The 17,498-nt window shown below is 48.7% G+C and overlaps 1 protein-coding gene across 2 annotated transcripts in view; it reads right to left on the bottom strand.

Moving 5' to 3' along the window:
• Window positions 1-17,498, bottom strand: part of GRID1 (glutamate ionotropic receptor delta type subunit 1) — a 754,440-nt gene that overhangs the window by 588,225 nt on the left and 148,717 nt on the right. For both annotated transcript variants that reach the window (XM_056130373.1, XM_056130374.1), the window contains exon 3: window positions 14,148-14,432. In XM_056130373.1, coding sequence (XP_055986348.1) covers window positions 14,148-14,432 — 285 coding nt within the window. The remainder of the gene's footprint in view (window positions 1-14,147; window positions 14,433-17,498) is intronic.

Raw genomic sequence — 17,498 nt, forward strand, 5'->3', positions numbered from 1 at the left:
CAGCAAGTGAGTCCCCCAAGCACCACCAGGTGCATCCCCCCAGAAGAAATACCTGACAACACTCTACTGATGGCCATAACCTCATGTCCTACAATCAACCAGGGTCGCAGCTACAGATTACACACACAGATTAAAGGAAGATAATTTCAAAGAGCACATAGCTAGGGCCACACCTTAATATTCCCTTCCAGACCTCCAGAGCTGAAGGCTCGAGGTAAAGGTAAAGGCCCTCCCGTTGATCATCGATTTGCTCGAGCAGGCCCAGTAACGTCTCCATTGGAGACTTTGTTGTTACTGTATCTGGCATATCGAATACTCTCGGTAGCTTGCCGGGCTCTCCGAGAGGGGCGGAGGAATCGAACTTGGGTCGGCCATGTTGGCTGTGTGCAAGGCAAACGCCCTACCCGCTGTGCTATCGCTCCAGCCCAGAGCTGAAGGCACACTCAGGAAATGATTGAAGCCCTGACACTGTGTGAACGCCCTCCCCCAGTACTACAAAGTAGAGCCCTGGCAGCCCCAAGACCTCGGATCACCAGGAGCAGCCTTGAGCCCCTGGGTACCACTGGTGAGTCCTTATTTAAAATGGCTGGAGAGGGCTGGAGCGATAGCACAGAGGGTAGGGCATTTGCCTTGCACGCAGCCGACCTGGGTTCGATTCCCAGCATCCCATATGGTCCCCTGAGCACTGCCAGGGGTAATTCCTGAGTGCAGAGCCAAGAGTAACCCCTGTGCATTGCCAGATGTGACCAAAAAAAGGCAAAAATAAATAAATAAAAGCCAGAAAAAAAACTTTAAAATGGCTGGAGAGATAATACAAGGGTCAGGGCACATGCCTTACCTGGGCCTGGCCCAGGTTTGATCCCCAACCCCACACAGCAACACCAGGCGAGCACCACTGGATGTGCCCTAAAGTATCCTGGCACTGTGGGGCCCAAGCAGCACTGCATCCCGGAGCCTCTGCATTGAATTACCGGCCCAGTTGGCTGGGAATTTCCACGGTGAATCCCTAGACCCCCTAGGTACCATTTGGGAGCTCCCAGAAATAAATAATTAAATGAGTAAAATAGAGTCATGCTCTTCCTAAGGGGGTGGAGAGGGGTACACGGGGGACACTACCCTGGGGTCTCTAACAGCAAAGACTTTTATTGTGTGTGCTGTGACCAAGGAGATATAAGAAAGGAAGAGGGTCAGCAGGAGAGTGACCACCATGGGAGCACTGAGAAGAGCACATGGGAAGAGGCCAGCATCAGAGTCCCCACAGGCCATGGGCGGTGTCTCCTTTGTCCCTTTACTCATGCCATGTCATGTGTTTTCCCAGGTCCTGAGAGGCAATCAGAGACTGACAGAAGGGCAAGGGAACTTCCGAGGGACCCTGAATCTTCCAGCAAACACAATTAATGTGCCCCGAAGTACAATTGCTTTGTAATTAGATGCAAGAACAAAACCCAGAACCCACGTCCCGGTAAACTTATTGTGGAACTTCTGGGTAGATTTCCTAGCAATTAAACTAACTTACTCATTTAATCTGGGAAAAGTATTTATTGCTTCCATTTAAGCTAATGCCGTAATGATACGATGTGTGATTAATGTGATCACTCACCATGGCAGCTCAGTCAGCTGGCCTGCTTTGCCAGGGGCCAGAAAGGAGACATGGTTTGCGCTGAGCACTGATTAAAACAGCGTTTGTCCTAATAACTCTCCTTCTTCCGGGGAGTTTCACTTCCACAAAACTCAGGGCTGAGGTGTTATCAGCTGACAGGAATTTGCCATGAGAACCCAGGGACTGTCCGGCTGAGAGGTTAGATGGGTCCGCAGAACCGCCCATGACCACACGGAGAATCTCAGAGCTCAGCCTCACTGCTGGGGGCTGGTGAATGGAACATCCCCTGCAGGTTCAAGTCCTGTCCCCTAACAGTCCGTTTCCAAGACGCAACCAAGAGGTGGCTTGGCTACAGCACAAATCATAGCCAAAAAATGCACCAGGGGGAATGCCCTGCCACAGAGGCAGGGTGAGATGGGGGGATGGGAGGGGTGGGAGAGATGCTGGGACCATTGGTGGTGGAGGATGGGCACTGGTGGAGGGATGGGTACTTGATCATTGTGTAACTGAAACCCAAGCACAAAAATTTGTAAGTCTATAACTGCACCTCATAGTGTTTCACTAATAAAAAAAAATTTTTTTAAATTAAAAAGCAAAACTAAAAAAAAAAAAATGCGCCAGCTTGGAGACCAAGAGAGAAGGAACAGCCACAAGCCACACCAGGCTCAGCTCCTGAGCAGGAAGTTCCTCTGTGAATTAATTGTGCTGCACCCTTGGCCAACACTGGCTCCTTTAATCCACACAGCAACCACAGCAGCCAGGGTGTATTGTTCCCCCCCCCACCCCCAAGCAACCTATGGGGCTATTGATCAGAGAAACTGAGTGCCTCACCCAGCCGTGCTCCAGAGGCAGAGCTGAGAGCCAGCAAGACACCCGAAGTTCACAATCCTGAGCCCTGCTCTCAAACGCAAACACCCCAGAGCAGGGCTGGACCTCTTGTGTCAAGACTCCCAAGGTCATTTGGCTCTCCTTAGCCTTGTGAGGGGAGAAAACTGACCACTGTTACCCTGGCCCTCACATATGACTCAGGTGACCATTACTCCTTGCCATGTGCCAAACACTCTGCTGGGTACTCTACCCTTGCGGGTCAGAAATGACCACCCCTGTTCCTGAAATGAGCTGAGATTCAGAGTAGTTAGCAGCAGAAAAGGATGGCAACCACACAGAGCTTTTCTATTTACAAACTTTTTTTTTGGGGGGGGCACTGGACACAAAGCTCAAAAGTGGACCCCAAATAAATACAATGGGGAAATACATCTCCCTTCCCTGCCCCAAGCCATTGCTTTCCTCCCTAACATTTCCTGCGCATGTGTGTGTCCGATGGACGCTGGACACATTCCGATAGGAGCTGGCATGTACTCAGATCAAGGCTCCCTGCCCCCTTCCTCGCCGTGCTATTGTTGGCTAACCAGGCAGTGTGCTGAAACTGTTGCCTCTGAGTACATAAAGAACCATAGTTTTTCATTAAATGTATATATCATAATGTATCTCACCAATTTGCTGTGGATGGACATTTAAGATGCCGGCAATTACTACTGTTCCCAAAACTGCTACAATAAATCCGTGAGCATTACAGAAAGAGCAGTCCTGCAGCGTCAGCTCCCCACTGCCCGAGGACCATGATGAGAAGCTGCGGCAGGGCTGCAATGTGCTAGTCGGGCTTGGGGGCATCAAAACCGGCCAGTCTGCACCCCCATCCCGGCCGCTGTCATCTGACCTAGAGCAAATCCCTTTAGGTCAGTGCACCTGTTTCCTCCTCTCAAATAGGGATAGAAAAACTGACCTTCAAACGGTTGCCACATGCAACCGTTATCAGGATGCCACATGCTCAAGCGTGAGCACAGGATATGACTATGATGCACCTACACCTGGGCCATTAGATCACCTGCGCCTGCGTGGATTCTGGGTCTGAGCTTTCGCCTCAGTCATCATCGCTCCCCAACCCACCCACCCACGCCGGTGCACTGGTTTTTTCCCTTTTGTCTGTAGTCAGTGAGTCTACATGGGCTACAGAAGTACCCGAACTCTCTGGAGATGAAGTTCCTCTCACTCATGCCTAAGGTCTGCTCTCAGATCTCTGGACTGGGTATGAAAAATAAGTAGTAACTTGACTCATAGGGGGACTCTGAGTTCATCGATGAGGCCTCAAATGCCCACCTAGCCTTGGCTCCAGTCTCGTCCCCAGCCACAGCCCTCAGCCCAACTCTGCTCTTTCTCGCATTTTCCCCTGCCACCATGCCACCCAGCACACCCTTTCCCCTTCCAGGGTCACTCTCCCTACCCTCCTCCTTCCAGCGCTCTTTGCCTACCTAACACCTCCTAGTCCTTTAGGCCCCGATTTACCTATCACCTCCTCCAGGAAGCGCTCCCCAGTCACCATGTTACTGCTGTGCAATCAGCCCCAAGCAAAGCTCAACCCAAAGGTGACCGCAGAGCGTGGGGGGTCATGGAGGACTGCTAGACTGTACCTGCAGGGTGAGGCTGCATCTGAGTGAGGAAGCTGGGATGGAGCTGTGAACCCCCAGCCAGAGAGGCCCCATCTGCTGCAGTGTAAAGCACAAGGTTTCGGTCCAGGCACCCTTCCCTCTCTCTCTTCATTACAAGAACCTTAGCACACACTTGGTCTAGCTTGCCAAAGGGAAAGGGATGCTTAGGTCGGGCCGTACAACCAGCTGGCGCTACCTGCCCTATCCCCAAGGTAGATGGGTGTGTTCACTTTGACGCCGCCTGTTCCGCTGTCTCTTATGATGAAAACTGGCATCCTCTTTGAACTGGAACAAGCAATTCATGATAGCAGACAATGTAAATGAAGAATTCTTCAACATTCATAGTAATGGAAGAAAGGCAAATTTACAAAGCAAGATGTCTATCTGGTCCCTAAGAAACCTAAAAAGATTTTCTAAAACTTTAATATTCAGTGTAGATGAGAAATGGGTCCGATTTCCTGTTTTGGATTGTTTCTTTCTGGGGGAGGGACTTCCCAAGCAATATGCAGGGACCCAGCGTCACTCCCAGCAATACTTAGTAAACCAGGCCAGGGGGTAAAATGCTAGATTCCAAGGATGTGGAGCTGCTCAGGACCTATGGTGCCAATGACCACCATGAAGAACACAAGTCACTTTCGCAAGATGATGGGGGTGGTGAATGGTGGGGGGGAGGTACACCTGGGAAGTCTCTCTCCCGATCACACACTCTTCACCCCTCTGCTCCAGTCTGTCTCAAACCAACAAATAAAGTGGAAAACACAAACTAAGCAGTATGCTGAACAGAATCCCACTCTTGCTTAAAATGTCAAAGACCAAGAATCTACATAACATTCTTCTACAGATAGAAAAAAGTTCTTTTAAATCTCTTTTCTATTTAGTCAAAATCTGATGTTCCATGACCTTGCTTCTGTTTTCAACTCACTCATTTGCCAAATTTTCATTGAGCTCTTCTAATAGGACAGGTTCAGTGACTGAGTCTGGATCAGCAGGACAGAAGAGTTCCTAAGCCAGGTGGATATCGAACTTGTGTGCCATGGAGCACACCAAGAAGAAAGAAGTCAATGGATCCCATTTATTAATACTATTTGTGAACTGAGCACCCTTTAAAGTGATGTCAATCTTCCACGGATTTACTCTTTCAGCCGCTCGCTTCATTCCCCTCATAAGCCCTGGCCGCACATACCATTTATCTCCCACTGATAAGCAGTGAAGCTAGGATGCATCTCTGGTAGGGATCCTGCTGCCCAAATTTCTAACTTCTCCATTTCCTCCTGCTCCCAGCTCATTACAGACCTTCTTTCCCACCTCAGAGCCTTCACACTTGGTGCTCACTCTTCCCAGAATGTTCCCTCTTCCCCTAGACCTGGGCATGGTGCTCTCCCCCTCACACACCACACGAGAGGCCTTCGGTGAGCTCCCTATCCCAGGTGGCTTCCCGCTCACCTTCCCAGTCATTCTCCATCACTATCCCATATCCGTGTTTTGTTTTCTAGGCGGCAGTTTCTACCAGCTGACATTATCCAATATGGCTTCATCCACTTGATTGTAAAGGCAAGGTAGGAAACTTGATCCCTAACCCCCTTGTTCACCAGGGCATCCCCAGGGTCCAGCATGGTCTCTGCACATAGTTGATGTTACTGAGCATAGGGGCACATGACAGGTGCTAGGCACTGCACCTAGAGCAATGGTCTCCAGAATGAGGCACAGATGTTAGACATCCTGGATTATGAGATGATTCTCAGAGGGGCAGAAAGGAAAAAACAGCATGGGGCTGGAACGACAGTACAGCAGGTAGGGCGTTTGCCTTACACACAGCCAACCCATGTTTGATCCCCAGCATCCCATATGGTCCCCCGAGCACCATCAGGAGTAATTTCTGAGGGCAGAGCCAGGAGTAACTCCTGAGCATTGTTGGGTGTGACCCAAAAAACAAAAAACAAAAAAAGAAAGAAAAGAAAAATCAGCAAAGAGACAGATACCAAGTACGTAACTAGACACATTAGGATATCCAATTTGGAGAATGACAGTGTATGTAAATAATTTCTAAATAAATATACACAAATGTGTGCATACTGTTAACACATGTGGTCAAGAACTTGAGGGATTTCTGGCCTAGAAGGAGAGATAGAAGAGGAAACACACTGTCTGATCAATGAGGCATTATAAGAGGAGAAAGACTTCTTAAGTGAAAGTTAATTAAATACAAATCTGACAACACTGTAAGGAACTTTCCAGAAACTAAGACTGTGTCACACCAAAAACATTTTTTTAAATTTTTTATTGAATCACTGTGAGAAAAACCCTTACAAAGCTGTTCATGATTGTATTTCAGTTATACAGCATTCCAACACCCATCCCTCCACCAGTGTACATTTCCCATCAGCACTATCCCCTGCTTCCCTGCTATTATCCCCAACCCTCCACCCTCTCTCTCTCTCTCTGTCTCTCTCTCTCTCTCTGTCTTTCTGTCTGTCTCTCTCATGTTCTCTATTTCTCTCTTTCTCTCCTTCTGGGCATTGTGGTTTTCAATATTGATACTGAAACATCATCAAGAATATTCCTTTACATACTTTTAACACTCTGCTCTTGTCCAGCATGATCATTCCCAGCTATTATTGTCATACTGGTCTCTTCTCTTCTCTGTCTTACCTACCCTCAGCCCCACACATACTTGTGGTTAGATGCAACCATTGACCAGTCCTCCTACCCCCTGTTTTCCCTGTTTTATCCATTCGGCTGTTCTTGAGCACTCAGGTTGTTTCCAGATTCTGGCTATAGCACCAAAAAAATTTTTTTTTAAACCTCAATTTTAATTTTTTAATGCGGTGTGTGTGAATGTGCATGCAAGTGTGTGTATACGTGTGTGTGTGTGTGTGTGTGTGTGTGTGATATCAAATCCAGGGTATCGCTCATGCAAGTCATGCGCTCTACTGCTGAGCCACCTCCCAGTCCAAGCCTCGGTTTTTAAAGGGCAAAATAATTACAAGCTATAAATAGACACTTCATAGGAAGGATAACAAAAATAGCCCATAAGGATAAGAAAAGATGTTCAACCTCATCTGTTATCAGGAAAATGCAAATTAAATCACAGTGATATAGCATTTCAGGCAAAACCCTCAAAGATTAAAAACAATGCCAGGTGTTGATGAGGCTGTGGAGTTTCGAACTGCTGTACATTGCAGATGGCAGTGTAAATAGGTAGGAAAGCTCTGGAATGTAATTTGGAATAACTACACACAGACCTAATAGTCAAGCAATTCTGCTCCTCAGAATAGATTTCAAAGACCTCCTTACACATGGACACCAAAAAATAAAAAATAAAAACCCTATGAAAACCTTCCAATCAGCATTATTTGTAAAGCAAAAACATGGAAATAACCCAAATTCCCATAACCTAATATGAGCAATAAATCAGGTGATGTCATGCCACAGTAAAAATGATTGCATGTACCCACCAGCCTCAATCAAATGGACCTCTAAAACCTAATGCTGAATGATAAAAAGCCATTTTAGTACCAAGTGTTACTCCAAATATTTAAGGCTCACAAACAAGTGAAACTAAGCAATGTCGATATTAGGATCCTTACCTTCAAGGTAAACAAACAACAGAGAAAATCAAGGATCTGGTTAGTGTACACTCCAAGCAGAGGTTCTGGCCTTTATTATTTTTTTAAGATTTTTTTAATTGAATCTTTTTAAGGGTGATACAGACCCTTAAAAAGCTGCTCATGATTAGGTTTCAGTCATATAGTGTTCAAACACCCGTGCCAGACAAACTGATAAAGAAACTAGGGCACATCTATACAATGGAATACTATGCAGATGTTAGGAAAAATTAAGTCATGAAATTTGCCTATAAGTGGATGGTCATGGAGAGTATCATGCTGAATGAATTGAGTCAAAAGAAGAGGGACAGGTATAGAATGACTACATTTGTGATATATATATTATATATATATATATATATATCTTATATATATATTAGCCTAACCACTATACGATCACGGGCTGGAGCAATAGCACAGCGGGTAGGGCGTTTGCCTTGCACACAGCCAACATGGCCGACCCGAGTTCGATTCCTCCGCCCCTCTCGGAGAGCCCGGCAAGCTACCGAGAGTATTCGATATGCCAGACACAGTAACAACAAAGTCTCCAATGGAGACGTTACTGGGCCCGCTCGAGCAAATCGATGATCAACGGGAGGGCCTTTACCTTTTTACTTTATATATTAGCCTATATATATATATGTGCATGTGTGTGTGTGTGTGTGTGTGTGTGTATATATATATATATATAATATGTATGTATGTATGTATAGATGAAGGCCAATACCCATGGCCAGGGAAAACAGATTAGGAGGACTGGTCAATGGTTGGAATAAACCATAAGTGTGTGTGGTTCTCGCCCCATTCAGCTTCCTTCCCCTTCCCTCTCCTCTGCTGCTGTTGTTGCTACCATGACTGGGGGTGACACAACGTTCCGGGCGCTCACACTTGGTTACAGTGTTTGCCAGCGTTTGGATGCACCTGGTTGTGGCATCTGCACATGTTTTCTAGTGGCCACACTCTTCAGGTGAGGTGCTTGCACACCTTCTGGGCACAGTGCTTGTTGGAATCACTGTGGAGTTCACGCATGTGTTTGCCGGAGGTCACGCTGCTGACCGTGGTACTCACCCGCCTCCAAGTGCCGGGTTGTTGGGGATCATAATTCCCAGCTTTGGTGCACATTCACAACTGGTTATGAGAAATAACAACCCCAGGCCCTCCTTTACATTTTTGGGTTGGGGTGGGGGGCATTAGAGTTATGTGAACCATACCTGGTAATGCTCAGGGGACCATATGCAGTGCCAGAATTGAAGCTGGGTCAGTCGTGTGCAAGTATTGTACCTATGCTATATCTCCAGTTCCCCTTTTTCATGTTTTGAAAAAAAATAGTATGTGGTAATGCGAGTTCGCTGTATTGCAATTTTTATAACTTGATAGTACACTGTAAATGTACAACCCTGCTAATGTTTTGACATCTCAAAACTATCACAAGTAGACAATGGCCCCTCATGCAGAGCTCTGAGAGTTTCTGTAAAATTTCTGAGTTTTCTCAAAAAAATTTTTTTAAAGATTTTGTTTCTTAAAATTCCAGGTAAGTTAACAACCTTTTCCAGGCTTGTTAGGTTTTCCAGAAACCAAGACAGGACCAAAATACCCCAAATATGAAATGAGAAAAAAGAGACCCGGGAACTGACTTCATCTCTCAGATCTGTGCAGCTTTTGCCTAGTCTCTCCACTCTCCTATTTCATCCAAAACAGTGCCTTAAATAATTTTAAAAAATCACTGTACACAGCTGGGCATTAGTGGATATCTTCTAAATGCGTCAATGATTTCAAAGATTCCATCACAACTACCCCCACATTCAAATGTATTCGCTAGGAAGAAATTATGGCTGCAGATTCTGCCCCATCCCAACATGCAAATAAATATCCCAGTATTTGATGTGGTAAGTCTGAAAGTTCTCTGTTCTGTTCGATCCAAACTTTTGGTATTTTAATGTTACAAATTTTCTCTCCCAAATGTCAGCTTCTCTTTTATTTTTCTTTTCGCTGTCACAACAAGCATACAAGTATTTTTTGATGGAATTTTACCAAATGGCACATCTTGCATTTTGTAAACCACATACATACAAACTTCTCTCTCACCCCACTGCCAAGCTCTGTCTCAGGGCCCAGCGCTTTTACATCTCTGACACCTGACTCCCGATTCAAATGCCAGGAGCTCTCGGTGTCACACGGGGCAGGATATTCTTAGGTTTAAAGAGAGGCTGAGAAGCAAATGAAGAAGAACCAAAGCCTCCCAGAGCAAGAGCAGGACCTTATGTATGACATTCACTAAAGCGACTGGGCACACCAGTCTTGGGCATATGAAGTCCCTTCTAAACCAACACCTCCTCCTTCGCATCAACACTGCCTGACTGGGGGGGGGGGGGGGGGGGGGTGCAGAGGGAGAGGAGAGCCAAAGCCTAGCAAGCCCAAGACTACAAAACAGGATAGTGCCTACCAAGTCGAAAGAACCTCCCAGAGCCTGGTGTTCCTAATCTGTAAAATCCAGTAATAATCGCACCCCTGAGATTGATCAAATTAAATGACATAATATATGTAAAGATATTAAAAGACCAGTAAACACACACACACGCACCAAAAAAGCATGACTATATCCTCAAACCATTTCTGTTTGACTTTGGAAGGGATGAATCCATCTTTACACTCAATTTGCTTTTTAATTGAGCTCATCTTCAGTAAGTGCTACAGTGATGTGTAAAGTAGAGGGTGGGGGAGAGGAGTTCTGGAGGCACCATTTGTCTTGGAGACATCAGCAATGTAAATCCACCCACATCCCTGGCATGAGCCAAAGCCAGCCCTGCCCAGAGAGTGTCACAGTCTGCACTCCTGGGACTACACATGCACCGGACAGCATTTGGGCGTCCACCATCTCAGCTCACCTAACACAGAGCACGTTGGAAAATGGGCTGCAGTGGTCTGGGTCTGAGCAACACAGTCAGGACAGGCAATAGAAGGTGAGATGGTCCAAGGTTTGCAGAAAATTCCCTGGGACAGAGACTTGACCTCCAAGTTTACCAAATCAGAGGACCCATGTCCAGAACAAGCAAGGGATGCTGTCCTGCACAGAATCTAAAAGAATTCATGCTGAACTTCAAGATCCCTGTGGTCAAATGGTCAGCACCGTGGACAGCAGCTGCTGCAGGGGCTGGGCCCCAAGCTCTGAGGTTTCAATTCCCCACTTCCAGATCAAAATGTGCACACGGGGCACATTGCTGCCATCCTTCCCCTGCACCAGGCAAACCATGGATTTCATGCAGAAACCAGGAAAGTTTATGGCTGAGCTCACAACCTACTCAACAACAGCACTGAAGCTGCAGTGGTCCACCAGTGTTATCGGCTACCCTGCATCTTACGGAATTATTGATAAAGACCAGTCTGTTGGCAAACTAACTTCAGTCCCGAAAAAGACAGCAAACATGTCTATGTCAAAACAGAGGAGCACACCCTGCTTTAGCTTTGATTGGATGTTCTTTGAGTAGCAGAGAAAGGAGGAGAGTGGGGAGGGGGAGCAGGGGGCGTGGGAGACGGAGTACACTGACTGGAGGGAAGTAACAACAAAGTCTGCACAGAATGAAACATGTTTCCTCTCTCAAAAGGGAAATAATGCAGAATTCTCTCTCTCTCCCCTCTCTCTTTCTCTCTCCCAATCTCAATCTCTTTCTCTCAATCTCTCTCTCTCCACTTCTGCTTTGTCATGTAACAATGGCCATACAGGCCAGAGCGATAGTACAGCAGGAAGGGCATTTGCTTTGCACGTGGCCAACCCGGGTTTGATGCCCGGCATCCTATATAGTCCTCTGAGCACCACCATGAGTGATTCCTGAGTGCAGAACCAGGGGTAACTCCTGAACAATGTGTGACTCAAAAAGCAAAAGAAAAAAAAAAAAGAATAGTTTGACAGCTAGCTGTGGGTTCTCATACATGAGTTGGTCTATTCACACAGTGGGACTACACCAGTCAGAAGCATATTGCCCCTTTCACAGAACTGACAGCCTGGTGCATGAATACAGTGTTTGGTGAAGGATGGGCCCTCGTGAGCATGTCAGGAAAATCAGAGAAGGGAAGTGAACCCACGTCTGGGAGCGCACATCGCCCAAAAGCCAACCTCTCCACTTTACCCCTCCAGGGTAGAGGAAGTAGTCACCACACCCTTTCCTTGAAGACTTGGCTCTGGAGCTGAGTGGAGAGAAGGGTGCCAGACAAAGGAAACAGGCTTTGAGCCTGCGTCCTTGGTGTGGTTCAGTCTGCAAGAACTACCAGAGCCCAGAGGTGGTGGTCAGCTCCCAGCAATGCCTCCTCCAAACCCCCAAGAGGACCAGAAGCTCCGGGGTCTGCACAGGCCAGGCAGATGGGAGCAAAGGAGCTGGGAGCCGATACGCAGGAAGAGCTGCAGAGCCTGTTCATGCTTCAGGTTTTTGTGTAGTTTTTGTTTGCTTTTGGGTCACACCTGGCAATGCTCAGGAGTTACTCCTGGCTCTGCAGTCAGGAATTACTCCTGACCGTACTCAAGTGACCATATAGAATGCCAGGGATTGAACCCAGGTCAGCCGCATGCAAGGCAAATGCCCTACCCGCTGTGCTATCTCTCCAGCCCCTCATGCTTCCGTTTACACATAGCTAGGTGAGTATTTTCACCTCTTTCACCTCATCACATATAGATCCCTGGACTGTCCCAGCCAGGATGCCAGCTGTTCCCGCCCAGGATGACAGCTGCACTCTCCAGCCCCTGCATGACCACGGTCAACACCAAATCAGTGCAGACATCACCGTGGAGCCTGCAGCACTGAGTGTAGTCGGGGAGGCCAGGCCCCTAAGACTGGGCTCCTGTGGGCTCCTCGGGACTGTGACACAGTCTCTAGCTCCCAGCCCCAGCCAGGGGTGGAGCAAGAGGGAGAGGCCAGTTCCTGGACAGAGGCCAGTGTCAGTGGCGAGTCCTAAGCCGTCCTCATGCCAGCACCACCACCTCCTCTTTCTGCAGCACAGCGACTGTTTGCTCTTTCAATTCCTCCTGGAAGCTCCGAACAGCATATTTGCTCAAGAGCTGTGGACAACATTCCAGTCTTAGGGAAACAGAGTATTTAGGCAAATGCAAACATATGCCGGGTTCTCCTCCTAGTTACATTCTTGGCGAAGGAATGATTTCACTCAGAGACAAAGCAGGACTTTCGAGGAGGGTCACCCTGTCCTTCCACCCTGGTCCTGCACTATGGTACCCGGCCTTGAAAGACCAGTGACCCAGATACTGTGACTGTTAAAAGGCATGCTCAGGAATCCTGGACGGGCACAACTGGCACCCTGGCTGGGACAGTCCAGGGATCCAGATGAGACAAGGTGACAGAGATGAAGACACTCACCCAGCTATGTGTAAATGGAAGCATGAACAGGCCTGGGGGTCAAAACAGGTCCTGCTGGGCACGCTGCACATATGGTGCGTGTTGCCATCAGGAACCTGCGTACGGGGAGAATGGGACCACTCTGCTGTATTTCTCATAACTGCACGTGACTATTAGAAATCTCAGGGCTGGAGCGATAGCACAAGCAGGTAGGGCGTTTGCCTTGCACACGGCTGACCCAGGTTCAATTCCCAGCATCCCATATGGTTCCCTGAGCACTGCCAGGAGTAATTCCTGAGTGCATGAGCCAGGAGTAACCCCTGTGCATCGCTGGGTGTGATCCAAAAGAAAGCAAAAAAAAAAAAAAACCAACAGAAAAAGTTTAACATATACAACAGAAGAGCTACTTTATCTCTTATCTAGGACCAGTAAGAAGATCTAAAGAAGCCCCATGGTTCTGCTTTCAAATCTAGCTAATCATGATTTTTTTCTTCATATGCAGTCTTCAATGATGCCATGTCATTAGCCAGGCCAGTGATCCCAGACCCACATATACCAGCCTGACCCCAGGACCCTCGGCATTCTCTACCTGCCCCTTTTTCTGAGACCCTAAATCTTAGGGCAGATCAGAGCAGAGGGGAGCAAGGAGGCTGAGCCTCTCAGCCAGCGAGAGCGACCATCAATCCTTCGAGAACAGGCCTGGGGCAGGCTCGGGCAGGCAGGCCTCCACCTCTGCCTGCACACAGCCCTTTGGATCCCTGCCAGCAGTTTGTTAATATTTTATTGAAAACTCAGAGATGCTTCAAACTTCACTGTCATGATAAAGTGGTGTTGCTAGGCAACTTTAGTGCCTATCTACAGATCGGGATTTTTGCAGCTCTTCCTCCATTCATGATGCTCCGGGTGGAGCCCCAGCAACGCCCCCTCCCCCCCCGCCCGCCACCTCCAGACCCACTCAGTTCAGACCACTGGTCACTGGCCCCACCTGGCCCTCTCAGAAGCACTCAGCACCATGCATCAGATCCCAGCTTGAGGGTCTGGGCCATCCCCGGGCCTGGCCATAGCCCCCACCAGGGCCCCAGAGCAAAGCCCCCAGCTGTGCCCCACCCTGACTCACCATACTCGCTGTCATAGAACATGACGAACTTCTGCCAGCCCAGCTCCGTCACCAGCCTGAGCATGACGTCGTTGAGGCGCACGGGGGGCCGCGAGGCCAAGGTGTAGGCCTCCCCTTCGGGGCTGGGGTTTAGGTGGCAGGCGGTACGTGGCGACCCTCCTGGGTTGCGCTGGACAAAGAGGTGTGGGATGTGCATGGCGTCGGTGAGGGACTGTAGAGCGTTTGCAGACGCGCAGCCGGTGGACGTGACCAAGGCCAAAATGCCCTGGGTCATGAGGTCACAGGCTGGAAGAGAGAAAGAGAGAAAGAGCAGTGAGCGTAGAGTCCTATGATCCTGGCTCTGATCCACACAGCCCCAGGCAGGTAGCTCCAGAGAGGCTGACTCTCTACAGGGATCTAGAATGCTCCTGGGATCGGGCCTGTGTCTCTCACCAATTCTGTCTCACTGACGCGTAGAGATTCTGCTAGATGTTCCTGCTGCTGGGAAATGTATAGCTGATAACATGCACCTGAGCTGGGGCCAATCCCAGGGACCGCTTAGTCCTCTGAACACAGTCAGGTGTATGGCCCTGGAGACCCCAGAACTGCCAGGGTGGTCTGAGTCATCCCTGGCACTAAACAGCCTTAGCAGCAGTGCCTTCTCAAACCCTTGCACTGAACCCCCGAACACACCGGCTGAATCACAGCTGAGGCCCCAGCATCCTGAGCATCATTTGGAGAGACCCGGAAACCAACAAGACACTCTTGTGTCCATTCAACAGAGGAGCAAAAAGCGGTTCGAAAGAGGCCTAACTCCTTTGCTCTAGGTGACTCCTAGAGCCACAACAGTAACCGTGTCTGACCCACATCACTCACACCCATCAGCACTGCTAAATGAGTCGTCCTGTGTCCCACCAGGCCCGGGAGCTCCCAAAAAGCCAAGAACTCATTTTGTGGATTAATGTAGCCCCAAGGCCAAGTCACAGGTCGGCGCACCCTGTGTGCTCTGCCATCATTGGCTGAATGGAGCGAGGAGTGATAGAAGGGAATGAATTACATTGGAAAGGCAGAGAGATGCTTACCCCAGAGGACCTGAGTTGTAGGCAAGAAGGAAAAAAAAAAAGACAAAACACAACCCCAAACAGACAAAAACCCTCAGTCTTCTGGCCAAGTCCACTTGATTCATATCATAAAAATATTGAGCCGAATCCCAAATGAAGTGGTTGGTCCCAGAAGCTCAGGATTATTCAAGTGCTGCTTGACGTTAACAAAGCAAGCAGCCCTGCAGCTAGGGTGGCCACCGCAGAGCATGCAGGAGGGGGAAGGTGACCAGGTGCCAGTCAGCAGCGATTTCTAGGTTGGCTGCCCTCGGACTATCGTTTGGAGACATCCAGGCACAGAGGCCTAAGAGGAGGCATCCCTTTAAGCCTCGGAAGGGGAGAGCAGACCAATTAATAGCAAGATGCAACTCCCAGCACTGCAACCCACTGCACCAGTTTGGAGGCAAACATTTATTAAGAATGCTTTATGTGACGGCAGGAATGGGGGGAAGCAGATGCAGTTTCAAAACACAGCCTGGGAATGTCAGCAGGCCATCTGCCGCAGACGGCAGACTTTGGAACAACTTTGACAATGCGGATCTTTCGCTTGAGAACCTTCGGGTTTATGTAATGCCTCCGACAAGAGTAGGAGGAGAAGCAGCTCAGGGGAGGAACAACCCCAAGCAGTAAGACAGTGGAATCCCAGGAGGGACTGGAAGAGGAAGACCCCTTCACTCCCATTGGGCTAAGACCAGCTCCTTCCAGGTGAAGGCTCTCGGTGGACAGCCCAGGAGCACCAGCAGGACAGAACCCACGGCTCTGCAAGGCTCCTGGCTTGCACTCGGGACTCAGGGGGACAGCGGTCGTGATGAAACAAGAGATTCTCCTGAGTGTCTCTTCGTCCTTGGTAATCATGTCGCCATATAGATGCCTCCATTCCCCTCCCGTAGGGGCTGTGCCCGACCAAGATCTCCACTAAACAGAATTCCACTCATCAAGTCACCCTCCTGTTTCCAGTCCTTCACCTTCTCGGCTGCCTCTTGAACCTTCAGGCTCACTCTTCCCACTTCAGCTTGCAACCTGACAGGATAAGGACCTCTTCCTGCCTGCGCCCCCTCCTTTGCACTTCTCCAGTTCAGCCTCAACTGGCTGCGGGTGCCCCTCAGTCTCTCCAACATGACCTCCAGGAGGACAAAGGGCTGTCCCCATGCTGCTCACCATCCGTCTTCAACTGCTCCTGGCAGTTGGTAAAAATTGTTGAGACTCAGGGCTGGAGTGATAGCACAGCAGGTAGGGCGTTTGCCTTGCATGCGGCCGACCCGGGTTCGATTCCCAGCATCCCATATGGTCCCCCGAGCACTGCTAGGAGTAATTACTGAGTGCAGAGCCAGGAGTAGCCCCTGTGCATTGCCGGGTGTGACCCAAAAAAATAAAAGATGGTTGAGACTCTGGTATAACCCCGGACAGTTTCAAGCCTTTGGTCTCCTATTCAGATGGTAGGCCTGGTCCGCGAGCCCAAGGGGTACCTATTTATACTCATGAGAGATTGCTAACAACCCAAGAGATGTAAATAAACAAGGGTTCTGACAGAGCCCCTGTGGTGAAAGCATCCGTGCCCTCTAAACTGGTGGGAGAGAAGGCCGAAGAGATGGTATGGGTTTAAGGCACATGTCTTGCATACGGCTGATTCTGCTTTGGTCCTCATCACCACATGGTTCCCTAAGCACCCACAAGCACCACCCAGGGAACCCCAGCATGGCATGGCCTGAGCAGCACAGCACTGACCAAGAATCACCAGAGATCACCCCACTCTGCAACCCCAGCCTCCAGAACACCACTCGGGAGGCCCCAAAAATAAATAAGTAAATAAATCTTTTTATGAAGATATTACCGTAACACCGGGAAGTGTTTCTCATAAAATGGTTATGTGAGTAATACAAAATTGTATCTATTTTATGATGTCAATTAAATAAAACAACATGCACAAGGCAAAGACCAGAAATGTTGCAAAGTTTCTTTTTTAAAAAGTGACCACATCTTCTCAGAGGCCTGGAACTGGTTTTTCTACTTCGACAAGGCCAAAGTTTCATTTCCTGAATAGCTCATTCCTATGGAAAGGGAAAGCATCTCCAACAACAGAGACAAGAGGAGCTACGCGGGAGGCAGGCCTGTTCCGGAAGATTCTTCTCTGCGTCAAATCCTCACCTGAGAACTCTGTGTTGTCCCCCTAGTCACGTTCAGAGCTGTCCTTGCGTCCAACTCCCAGATAAGAAGCTCAGAGGCCACCACCAACATGGGCAGGGCTGGACTGAGCTTCTGCCCAGTTTGAACC

The sequence above is a fragment of the Sorex fumeus genome, unplaced genomic scaffold, assembly GCF_029834395.1.
Source record: "Sorex fumeus unplaced genomic scaffold, SorFum_2.1 ptg000078l, whole genome shotgun sequence".
Lineage (NCBI taxonomy): Eukaryota > Metazoa > Chordata > Mammalia > Eulipotyphla > Soricidae > Sorex > Sorex fumeus.